The 12,982-nt window shown below is 45.2% G+C and overlaps 1 protein-coding gene across 3 annotated transcripts in view; it reads right to left on the bottom strand.

Annotated features, from left to right (window-relative positions):
* RELCH (RAB11 binding and LisH domain, coiled-coil and HEAT repeat containing) overlaps positions 1–12,982 on the bottom strand; it is an 82,388-nt gene that overhangs the window by 35,676 nt on the left and 33,730 nt on the right. For all 3 annotated transcript variants that reach the window (XM_038770534.1, XM_038770536.1, XM_038770537.1), the window contains 2 exons: positions 10,741–10,816; positions 10,130–10,225 (listed from right to left, as the gene is read on the bottom strand). In XM_038770534.1, the coding sequence (XP_038626462.1) occupies positions 10,130–10,225; positions 10,741–10,816 (172 nt within the window). The remainder of the gene's footprint in view (positions 1–10,129; positions 10,226–10,740; positions 10,817–12,982) is intronic.

Raw genomic sequence — 12,982 nt, 5'->3', positions numbered from 1 at the left:
AGCAGCGGTAGCCTCAGTGGCTTCCCTTCTGGAGCCCTTTTCCCTCATTCCCTATTGCTTCTCTCCAACCGGGCTGCCCGACCCCAGAATGCTGAGTCCTAAACTTAGATACCCTCACCCACCCCATAGCATTTCTGTTAGTATCTTTATTGCTTCTCCCTAAGTTGAATTTCCTTTACTGTCCACCTATCCTGCTAGACTGTTAACTCCCTGAGGGCAGGGATCGTGTGTACTAACTCTACTCTTCTCTCCTGAGCACTGACTGCAATGCTCTGCACACAGTGAGTGATCAATAAATACTACTGACTGATTGAACTGAGCTGAACTGGGGCCTCACTGGCATGGGGTCCAGGACAATTGCTCCTTTCAGCCCCTTTTCCCTCTCCCGCCCGGGCTCATAAGACTCACACTTGTAGACTTTATTGGTCCCAATAAAATAATCCAAAAAAGAAGTCAGTTTTTCACCAAGATCACCTTCAGGCAACCTGATTACAGTGTAGCCAGCCCAACATTTAATACGGTGCTCGGCACATAGGAAAGGTTTAACTAATATCACAGTTATGATTTTTATTATTTTTAAAATGGCATTTGTTAATCACTTACTATGTGCCAGGGACTGTTCTAAACACTGGGGTAGACACCAGATAATCGGATTGGACACAGTCCCTGTCCCACATGGGGCTCATACTCTTAATCCCCGTTTTACAGATGACGGAACTGAGGCACCAAGAAGTGAAGTGACTTGCTCAAGGTCACTCAGCAGACAACTGGTGGAGCTGGGATTGGAACCCAGGCCCTCTGACTCCCAGGTTTGTGCTTTTTCCACTAGATCATGCTGCTTCTCAGAAAAACAGTTTTTTTTTTTTTTAAATGGCATTTATTAAGCGCTTACTATGTGCAAAGCACTGTTCTAAGCGCTGGGGAGGTTACAAGGTGATCAGGTTGTCCCGCGGGGGGCTCACAGTCTTCATCCCCATTTTACAGATGAGGTAGCTGAGGCACAGAGAAGTTAAGTGACTTGCCCAAAGTCACACAGCTGACAATTGGCGGAACCGGGATTTGAACCCATGACCTCTGACTCCAAAACCCGGCCTCTTTCCACTGAGCCATGCTGCTTTGAGGTTGGAATAATCTCTGGGGAATCAAACCACTATTTAAAACGTAAACAAAGCCCCACAAGAGGTGACTCACAGCAGCAGAAGGTAGCTTCTCCTTGAAGCTGCTGCCTCCTCAGAATGAGGCACACATTCCCAGAGAAAGCGGAGAGGAGTCCTTTCTCTGGACCCCTAAATATTTTAAACCCGTTCACTGAAATACAGGGAGGAAGCGTGGCCTAGTGGACAGGATTGGGAATCAGGACCCCAGACTTTTAACCCAGCTTTGCTACTATTAGTCTGCCGTACGACCATGGGCAACTCACTTAACCTTTTTGTGACTCAGTTTCCTCATCTGCAAAATGGGAATAAGATCCTTACTTCCTCTCCCTCTTAAACTCTGAGCCCCACATGGGACTGGGTCAAACCTGATTATCTTGCATCTCCTCTCCCAGGACTTGGTATAGTGTTTAGTACAGAAAAGGTATTGTATGTCATTACTATTCTAGGCTAAGGGTGTGCCTTCAAACTTTGGTGGAAAAGGACAGTTTAGATTTCCCAAAGCCATTTTAGAAGCAATGGGGAAGAATTTCCAAGTTTCATTCTTACTACTTTGAACATTAGAAATACCATTAAACATCTACAAATATTCTTTTAGAAAAGACTGGAAGGTAATGCAGAGTGATGGATATTGACTGACTGACTATTTTCACTCTCCATATCGGCCATTTAGAAGGCTGAACCCAAATACTGGAAGAATTCCTTTCTGTTTTGGGGGCCATTAAGAAAGGCAGGATCTTAGGAGAAGTCAGGCTTTCAAGTGAATATTTTGCCCTTTTGGGCAAAACTCAGCTTCGGGGGCAGGACCTGCTGTCCCTGACTTCCCTAGGGGCTCCACTAGCACTTCTGTGAAGAGGAAGAGGAAAGAACCCTCTATATTTCAGAGTTCTCTGACCTGGCATTCTTAACTCGTGCTCTACCTTGCTCCAACCAGCCTCATGTTGCATACTTGATATTGGATCAAACTTTGCATTTCATGGACCCCAAAGAACAAGAACGTACGAGCCACTGGGCTTTGGATGCTCCACCTTTGGGGTCAAACGAAAATGGTCTGGGAAACCGTTTTCCCCAAACAGGACTCGGGGTTGTGGGGACTGACCATAACTACAAGGATGGGCTTGTCCAACTCACTGGAACATGGGGCAGAGTTGTGGGATGAGGAAAGGAGTGAGGTGAAGTGACATGACACACTGAATCAAGGGCAGCTCATTTCCCTCGAGGGAAGGAAAAAAGAAGAGAGGCGTGGGAGTAAATGGGATACTACAGAGTCTGAAAAGAGTGGAAGCATGCGTAGTAGCAGGAGACGGGGGAAAATAGCGCTGTCGTAACCTCTCACACCTAAGAGAAGCTGTGATCACCAAAAGAGAGCACCACTTCCCAACCCCAGAGAAGTTGAACCCAATCAGCATAGCCTTGTGAAAAAAATGCTGGCCTGAATGTCAGACAGAGGGACCTGGGTTCTACTCCCGGTTCCACCACCTGTCTGCTGTATGACCTCGGGTGAGTCACTTAATTTCTCTGTGCCTCAGTTACCTCGTTTATAATATGGGGGTAAAGACTGAGGCCTACGTGGGACAGGGTTTATGTCCAACTCAATTATCTTGTATCTATCCCAGTGCTCAGCACAGTACCTAACGTATAATGAGCACTTACCAAATACCATTATATACATATAATCCAGAAAAGCCAGAACCTGCACAGAGAATGGAAAAAAAAATCTAGAAGTATTTCTCATCACATGTGGCTGGGTCTGAGGGCTCTGCATTGCTTTTTCAGGCCCCAGGCCACCCCTCATCACACTTTTAGTGAATTTCATTACCAACATCATCTACTTCACACTCCCCACCACCCGCCTTCAAAGCCCTAGTGAAGGCTCACCCCCAGAAAGCCTTCCCAGACTAAGCCCCCCTTTTTCTCAGCTCCCCCTCCCCTCCCCATCGTCCTGGCTCGCCCCCTTTGCTCTCCCCCTCCTCCCTGCCCCAGGGTACTTGTGAATATATGTACATATCTATAATTCTATTTATTTTTATTAATGCCTGATTACTTGTTCTGATGTGTATATATAGCTAGAATTCTATTTATTTACATTGATGCCTGTTTACTTGTTTTGATGTCTTCCTTCTAGACTGGGAAGCCCGCTGTAAGCAGGGACTGTCTCTGTTGTTGAATTGCACTTTCCAAGCACTTAGTACAGTGCTCTGCACACAGTAGGCTCAATAAATACGAGTGAATGAATGAATGAATCTACTTTGGATTCGAAGGACAACTATATATATTATCCAACTGTCGAATGGAAAAACTGACCCAAAGAATCTAACGCCACCAGCTGAAAGCAGCACATTTTCATCAATCAATCAATCATCTAAGGCAGTCAGACCTCTTGGTGCCCTTTAAATGATTCAGAATCCATAATGTAAAGCCATATAGCGTTGCTCATTACTAGGGTCCTAGGTACAGGTTGGTCATCTTGCTTTTAGTTTGAAGAAGAAAATACTTAGACACTTTTAAAGTAATGGAGGTAATGGGCAAAATCAAGAATTTCCTACTACCTTTTATATCATATATGCAGCATATACATCATGGAATTCTACAAACCCAAAGGCAAAAGCTAAGTAAATCTTTAGCATCTGGGCTAATTATGAAATTTATCCTCTGAAAAAGTAAAAGCCCCAGGTCAAAGAATCTCTTCGATGCTATCCATGAAAAAGGAAGAGCAAACTAAAAAGTCCCTTTTAACTGCAGGAAAAACCTTAGGTTTTGTTGGCCTTTCATTTCCTGGATGATGTTGACAGTGTATTCTTCTGCACACCCAGAAGAATACAAGGTGACACCCTCACTTCTAAAGGAATCACTTATTTGCCTATTCAAAGAATGGCAATGCAGGCGGGGGATCTCCAGAGGCTCTCCCACTGGCTCAAAACGACTGCTCTTCGATTCCTACGGGAAGCTGCATCCCGGAGGTGGCTCTAACGGCAAGAGGGCTGGCTTTCCACCAGGACGGCTGATCTGGAAACCCACCTGTGGACCCTTGGGGCTGCTCGGTCCCTGACCGAGTCCTAGCCTCGCCCCTGGGGATTTAAGCCTGCTGACTCCTAGCAAACACGTTGCCATGTCCTCCTGGAGACTACTCATTCCAGTAAAGGGGACGGAAAGAAATGCACGTTTGTCTTCCAGGTGGAAATTTTAGGCTCGGCCCAAGTAGAAACTTGGTTTCCTCTTGACGTTGAGTGTAGAGTACTGGTAGGATAAACATCTTTGATGATGTGGAAGAATGCTAGTGTGCACTGTGCAGAATATCTCTTCCTCTCTGAAGCAGCTTTTAAATTAAATAAATTAATTAAACAGTGGAGTGGGGGCCAGTGTCCATATCCTACTTATTCTTTTCGCTGACAGGGGTCGTTTGCAGACGGAAGCAAAGAGAAGCAGAAATAGAGATAGAGAGAGAGATCTGGACGAGAGATTTGGATGCGGAGCGGAACAGCAGAGGTTGAAATGGAGTTGGCCGGTTGGATTGAGCTTTGGATGAGCCGACTGGCAAATACTCCGGCCTGAAGGGCCGCCGGGGGAAACGTTACAGAGGCCCAAGTGGGTGGAACCCCTACTAATTCTGAGCTAGGGGCATTCAATACTCAAGATGCTCATGCAGGGTGGGTGAAGGAATCCTGAACAGACAGAGGCTGGGCTTAGAGCTGCAAAGTCAGTTTTCCTGGTAGCCAGGTTTCTGAAATGTCACCGGGACCCTTCAAGAAAGGAGGTCCAAACTTTTCTCAGTGAAGAGAGCGAGACTCCCCGGCTCTGCCAGCCTCATGCGGTGATACAGAGCTGTTCGATGCCCACGAGAAAGGAACGTGGGGGCTGCAGAGGGTACTGCTGGAGGCAGGAGGCAGAGGCCCGTTGTGTTAGTCCTGGGCAGGGCGGCTCAGGGTGCCCGGGATTATACTGGATCGGCCAGCCAGCCAAGGTCCAGGTTCCAAGATGGACTGCCGCTCCCGTAGTCATTCTTTGTATGGAGCGTGGGATGGGGTGCCCACCTGCCTGTTCACATAAAATACACAAGTTTGGCCATTACCATTATCACTCCTGGCTCTGGATGATTCGGAGGGGTGGGAAATGGCGCTGATTTTTCCCGAACGTCTCGATGGGCCCTCAGGTCGGGGCCTACGCTTGCTTGTGCGACCGACTTCCCCACTCATAACGCCATTAGAAGCTTTGAGGGCACTGTCTGAGGGAGGGACCTTGGGAGCTAAGGGTCCCTGAAAACATGTTGCCCCAGCTTGCCTGCGAAGGAGGGCCTAGACCTGGAAATGCCTTTCCTGCCCTGAACCTGAGGCCCATCCGCAGCTTGGGTTGGAACTGTTAAGGGAGGAGGGGTTTGTTTTAAGCCCAGACTCAGTTTGGGACTAATAGAGGAGAAGCGCAGCCTGATGGAAAGAGTAGTCAAAGGTCCTGGGTTCTAATCCTGACTCTGCTGGTTGCCTGCTGGGTAACTTTGGGCAAGCCTCTTAACTTCTCTGTGCCTCGGTTTCCTCCTATTTCGATTGTGAGGCCCCTGTGGGCCAGGGACTGTGCCTGACCTCATTAACTTGAACGGTTTTCAGTACTTAAATACAGGAGAAGCAGCATGGCGCAGTGGATAGAGCACAGGCCTGGGAGTAAAATGGTCATGGGTTCTAATCCCTGCTCCACCACTTGTCTGCTGGGTCAACTTGGGCAAGTCACTTCACTTCTCCGTGCCTCAGTTCCCTCATCTGGAAAATGGGGATTGAGACTTTGAATCCCATGTGAGACAGGGACTGTGTCCAACCCAATTTGCTTGTATCCACCCCAGCATTTAGTACGGTGCCTGGCACATAGTAAGTGCTTAACAAATGCCATAATAATATTATATTATGTGACTAACATAATAATAATAATCAAAATATGAAGAAGAATAACAGGCATATGGAGGGTAACTGAAAGTGGATCTCCTAGCCTGGTGCTTGGTTCATGTCCCAAAGCAAAGAGGACTTTTTGGAATTTGTCCTTCAAAAACGATGTAATTTCCTGGTGAGGGTGGAGGGGCGTGACATAGAATGGAAGATACCTTGCATCCATGTCTCCCCAAACACAGGAAAGGGAAGTCAGTGATTGGGAAGGGCACTGGCCCTGAGGACACTAAGGTATTGTTTTGTGTTATAGACCTGACTAGATCCCAGGAAGTGAGACAGAAGCCCAGGTCCCAAAGGAAGACCCTTGGGGTGGTACTTTGAGATTGCTGGTAATCCAAAAGTCATTATAGGAGATACATGGCACCGCTTCTCAGAGATGGTTCAGGATTTTTCTTCTAAATTTCACAGCACTTCAAATACATTCATCTCTGCTCTACTCCCCGGAGAACCAGAAATCTCTTCTTTGTGTTTATCACTCATTTGGGGGTGAATCTGTTTTTCTTAAACTGAAGCAGTGAGCTTTGATCACTGTTGGAATCCAACTGAACAAAACAGGAGTTCTTTAGAAATGCTTACTTTTTAATGATGCAATTATTTGATATTCCGCTCTTCATATGCAGCAGGGATTCTTCAAAAAATTAAAATTTACGAACGTGGCTTTGTTCTGAGAATAAAACTTTACTCAATCAATTTCCCCCAAATTTGTTTTCAAATTAAGAGGTAAGTGGAATATTTTCAGCAGCTCTATCACACTCTACTATAACCATACTAATCACAAGTTTTTGTTTTTCTAGTCGCTGCAGCAGAATGATAGAATATATAAACTATACTGAAGTAAAAAGTTGAGGGTGAAAAACCTATCGAAACTTCTGCTGCCCTCTGGGGGTGGATAGAGCGCCTTTCAAAAGGATGCAAAAAACGTAAATAACAACATTACACCGTAATGTTTGCGCTCCTTACAATCCTTACAATCCTCCTTACAATCAAGTGAAAAGGGTAGGCTGCCTTCTAAATCTCCACTGACATTCATGAAGCACTGATCTCATCCGTACCACTGGCCTCCCCGTGCTACCAGCAACTAGCCACTGGTTTTTCTAGAAGCACTGATATGAAAACCCATGATGACTATTACGCTCTCTACGTGGCTTCTGTAGCTTTCTTCTAACTTTAGACATGTTAAAACAATCCCACGCTCTCAAAATGAACTCTGTGCATTAGGATTTGATATTCACTCTGCATCTCCTATGTAGGTTTCTCCAGATGTAGAAAGGTCCACCCTGGACGAGGCTACAGGGAAGCTTATTTTTCTGAATCCTGGCCAGGGTCTGGAGTTGCAGGGAGAACTGGTCCCTGCAACTTTAGACTGTGAGCCCACTGTTGGGTAGGGACTGTCTCTATATGTTGCCAATTTGTACTTCCCAAGCGCTTAGTACAGTGCTCTGCACACAGTAAGCGCTCATTAAATACAATTGATGATGATGATGGTCCCCTGTGAATGGCTCAGAGATGGAAATAGGCTTTCCCTTGGACCTCTTAGTTGGCTGTAGTCCCTGAGCTAGGGGAGGGCCATATTTCACCCATCCTCTCTCGCTCCCTTCTTCGATCAGGGCTTTACAGGACCCGTATGATGGCGAAGCACCGTTTACAATTCTGTAGGGGCTCAAGGAGGGTCCTTTTGAAGGCTCCCTCCACTCTGAGCACGGGAACACGGGCCCCACTCCCAACCCAGAGAAGTGAAGTGACTTGCCCAAAGTCACACAGCTGACAACTGGCGGAGCTGGGATTTGAACCCATGACCTCTGACTCCAAAGCCCGGGCTCTTTCCACTGAGACACGCTGCTTCTCTACTTGCAGGAGGAAACCAAACAAGTGGATAGTTGAAATGCCATTTCTCCTCCTTAGAATTCCCTCCTCGTCTGGGCTGAAGACTTAGCCTTTTCAGGACAGCAAACAGTAAAACACCGTGGGTTTGGTGGCTGTGAGCAGCGCCCCAAACCTCCTAGGCCCAGGATGGCCCCGTTGGGGGTGCCGACTCCTTCACCATTCACACTCTTCTCCTAACAGCTGGCACAGGCTGCTCCTGGATATGCACCCTAGTGCCAGGGGAAAATTTGGCGGTGACCCATCTGACCTTAAAAAATGCTGATGGCTCAGACTACGTACACTGGTGCGGTTCTGGGAAATATAGTCCAAAAACAAAATCCCTGCTGATGGTGACACCTACAAACAACAATCGATCGATGGTATTTATGGAGCGCTTAACTGTGTGCAGAGCAAGAAGCTCCCTGAAGGAAAATCTGAACCTCCATGTCCACTCTGTTGGACAGTCCCGGTTTGGGGGCCCAGAAAAATTAACAGGTGCAATGCTTTTAATTGCCAGGGTTAAATTTAAAAAAGTTTTCCCCCCAAAGTACAGTTCAAAACATTCAAGAATACAACCCTCTCCTCCATACTTTCAAACACCTAAAGGCCGCAAAAATGTTATTTCTTACAACATAATCATTTGGGAATTTTTGATAGGGTTCAAGAAAACCCATACACTATACTAAACTGAAAAAGTTCACCAACTGCTCAGAAAGTCAGGTGTACGGTTTTTGCTTTCGGAAATAACTCAGGCAGGGAAACAATCAAGCAACTTCTCAAATTAGATTTTGTGAAAAATTAACCTAAGCATCTGAACAGAAACCTCATAATATTTAAGGCCTTCATGCAGTTCAATCAATCGACTTTACTGGCATATGTCTTAAAACTGAGGAAAAGCAAAATTGCCAAAATCTTATCCACATTTTTTTCTTTAGATTTTTTTAAAAAGAATAAAAGAGTAGATTGAATCGCCAAACATTAATACAGTGTGCGAATGGTAACAAGCTATGAAAGGAAAATTAACGTAAGAACCATTCTGCCAGGCAGAACTGCAAAACAACTGGAAATTAAAACTGATCCTTTACTGTTCAAAAACATTTTCTGAACTTACTGTTTAGCAAGCACCTTCGAAACAGAAATAGATAGTTAACTTTTGAGTCACTCCCCACAGATGCAAAAGATATATGGAAGTTGGTGCATTTAAAGACTTGAGGATCAGTACAAATTTCTGGGTAACAGGGCATTGGTTGAAAAAGCCTTAAATGGATTTATGCCAAATGCATTATGTACTTCACATACTGTAGGTCCCCTAGAAAAGTGTAACCAGCAACGGGATGCAGTTATCTATGTTAGATATGACACATGATTTGACTCAAGTTTTATTGTGAAAACAGCTTAAAGCTGAATTTTTAAAACTTGATGGAAGTTGAATTGGCAGCAAACTTTCACACAAAGATTTCTCCTATTTTAACATTCAAATTTTCTGCCGTCCTAGGTTTAACCAATTTGGAGTTAGAGTGGCACTATTTCTTTCAGCTTTTTAAAGCTGGAAACAGATGACACAAATATTAAAAAATGAGTTGAATTTACAGCATATAGAAACATTTAGAGGTGTAATCACAAATCGGAATGCTTCAAGTATTTTCCACTTTTGGGTTAAACGTAAGAAACAAAACAGTTTATTATCTCAGCTATGAACAATGGACTATTCTACCACTGTATTTTCTTGCTAAATGGGTCTAAAGCAGACATGCTAATAAAATACTTACGTACCTTTCAGGCAACGCTATGATTAATTCTTGTTATTTTTCCAACAGAAAAAATGATTTAAGTTTCTTTGACACAAGTAGCTCATATAAAATATGGTAAACGTTAGCCGACACGATGTAAAAAAGGTGGTTTACGGCACATAGATGGACCTACAGTAAGAGTTAATGCTGCAAAAGCTAATGAGGTCTTAAGCCGAGGAAGGAAGGTGTGGGTACCATGCAGTTTTACATAACTCACCTGACACAGGTGGGAAACCATTCTCTAGGAGCAGAGATGCATGCACAAAAGTAAGAATATGATTGCAAGTAACAGACTTTCACAAAATACAACACTACATGTCAAAAATGAAGACAGATGGCACCATGATGGCATTACAGGACAGAAAATGTTTTGTTTTGTTTAGACCGTCCTCACCTCTCTCTTTGCAAGCAGCACATTAGGAACGATGTGTGGAAGGCAACGTCCCAACATTAACATGACACTTTTTTCACTGTCTGCAATCCGGGACACCTAGAAATCCAATAGTGCTGTTACAACCTAGGTTACAACCATCCCTTCCATCCGGGCAGCTCAGAGATATACCCTGCCTGCATTACTGTTGACACCATATCCCAGCACACACAAGTCCTCTGTGCCTGACATTACTTCCAATCACGGCAGCCACAGCCCGCTAACTCCTTGCCCCACCGGTTCCCACTTCCCAGCTGTAGCATGGAGTACGCCTGTTTGGACTCCATTTCCAAGTAGAGCAATTCTATTCAAGAATTCCAGTGAATTTATTATATTCATTTCAGTTTGTTCACTACAAACTCACAGCCCCTGCCTCCCCCAAGGATTCAATTTACATAAGTTTGAAGAATCAGGAAGAAGTTCTTATAATATCATTACACACAGTGTTTAACTTCACATCTAATCCTCCCCTTTTAAAATGCCAGATTGGAAGAACATCTTTTGGCTCCCCTTGCTGAGGAAAGGATGGTAGCGGGAGTGGATGAAAGAGTTTGAAAGATAAGGAGAAAATTCACCTCTGATCCCAAACGACTTTCGGCTGACATCCGACAAAAAGAGAGCAGTGCTTGGTGGAAAGCAGGTGACAACTTCCTGTGGATTATTGGGTGGGGGGAAACAAAAGCAAAAAATTAATGATTGAACATCTTAAAAGAAAATGTGATAAAGGCAATTTTCCAGAAGCCTCTTTTACAAGGCTCACTGGTTCAAACTCGTTATATCCTCAACTGTCTACTGCGCCAGCTTCCTCCCAAACTTCCCTGACTCCAGTTTCTCCCCCTTCCAGTCCATATATCACTCTGCTGCCCAGAACTTCTAAAGCATAACCTGCATACAACTCCTCATCCCTCAAAATCCTCCAATGCTTATACATTGCTCTCCACATCAAGCAGAAACTCTTCACCGTTAGCTGATAGGCACTCCATCAGCTCTCTCCCCAGTACTTATCCACATTTCTCTCTGACTACAACCCAGTTGTCACACTTCACTCTCCTCAAGCCAACCTACTCACTCTATCTCCTTTTTATATCTTACATCAGTGACCTTTTTGCAGGTGCCTTTCCTTTCTGCCTGGAACTTCCTCCCATTTTACAGCTGGGAGACTGCTGCACTTTCCTTCTTCTTCTTCTTCTACAAATTTAGTGTATCCCCACTAGATTGTAAACTCCCAGAGGGTAGGGATCAGGTCTAACTAACAAGCTCTATTTTACTGTCCCAACAGTGCTCTCTAGAGAAGACTGATGGATTGATCTCTAGTTCTAATGATATTCGAATGGCTTCATGAATGGCTTCATGACAAGCCCAGAAGACTACCTGCCACAGGGTGTTTCGGATAGAGCGAGAGGAAGGGAGGCTTGTTCTCCACTTACTCCAAAGGAAAGAACATGCGAGGAGTCCCCGCAACCTCTCGCCACGGCCTCCCTGCACTTCTCATGCTTGTGGACTGCCGTAACCAGAAGGTAGCTACAGCCGATGCCAAGTGAATGAGACCATACCCCTCACTGATGGGTTGGCTTACAACTAATCACCCTAAGAACGGGCTAGCCGGCTCCTCATCTTGTCTCGGCCTTGCCCTGACCTCCTGTGGCAATCAGGCAGGCTGCCAAGAGGACACTAAGGGGGAAAGAAGGAGAATTCCCCTCTCATTCATTCACCTCACCAAAAGGGAAGTCTTCATGCCTTGGTTGGTTCACCAGAGAATTTGGGCCTTTGGGTGCTCTGTCTCTTGCGTGAGACTTGAGTTTGTCCGTCCTCCGTACCTCAGCATCCTGTCATCGAGGACGGCGCCCAGCTCTCCCTCCTTTCTGATCCAGCCTAGAGGCCCAAATTCCGTGGGCATTCCAGCTCTCTCATCTAGGAGTGGGCCCCCATGTGAGCCAGGTGAACCAGGCCCATCCTTAACCTTTCCCCCCAACAACAGCCACTCAGAATGGGTGGCCCTCTGTGGCCACTGGGGCCAGTCTCACGTGGGCCATCTGTGCTGCTTCTTGACCTCATTCGTTTTCGTGGGTCCATTCCTCTGTCGCCACCTTTTTCATCCATCACCTCCCACCCACTGTCCTTCCACACCATCTTCTATTCTCAGATCGGCCTTTCACTTCCTAAACACTAACTGCCACCTCTCCCTGTTATGCTTCACTTGCCATGCGATGGTTTCTAATATTAACACTCATTATACATGTAGAGAGTCTAGCCCATGAAGACAGAACACTCATCGGGAAATGGTAGGATATCCCCAAATAGAACATGTTTTTAAAATATGTACTTTTCTCAAAGAAAGGAACAGCAGTTTTTAAGAAGCAGACATAAAGACTCATTTCTTAATAAATGGGAGAGGGAACAAACTTTCATTCTTGGCACAGAACATATTGAACTCCTTAAATGACTTAATCCATTACTTTCCCCAGGGCATTTCTGCAGAAACATACATTTTCACAGAACAGCATGTGGAAAACTATTCTCTAGGAATGTGGGAATACACTGTTCAGTGGAAGTCAAAATGAAAGAAAAGAGCTGTAAAAAAATTATATCTGCTAAGTGCTTACCATGTGCCATTCATCCAATCACTGTACTAAGTACTAGGGTAGATATAATATCATCAGGTTGGACACACTGCATGTCCCAAGTGGGGCTCACATTTTACAGATGAAGCACAGTGAAGTGACTTGCCCAAGGTCACACGGCAGACTAGTGTTGGAGCTAGGATTAGAACCCAGGTCCTCTGTCTCTCAGGCCCATACTTTTACCACAAGGCCCCGT

Source organism: Tachyglossus aculeatus, chromosome X3 (genome assembly GCF_015852505.1).
Source record: "Tachyglossus aculeatus isolate mTacAcu1 chromosome X3, mTacAcu1.pri, whole genome shotgun sequence".
Taxonomy (NCBI): Eukaryota; Metazoa; Chordata; class Mammalia; order Monotremata; family Tachyglossidae; genus Tachyglossus; species Tachyglossus aculeatus.
Note: the sequence above shows the minus strand (reverse complement) of the source record. Positions and strands in the feature narration are given on the sequence as shown.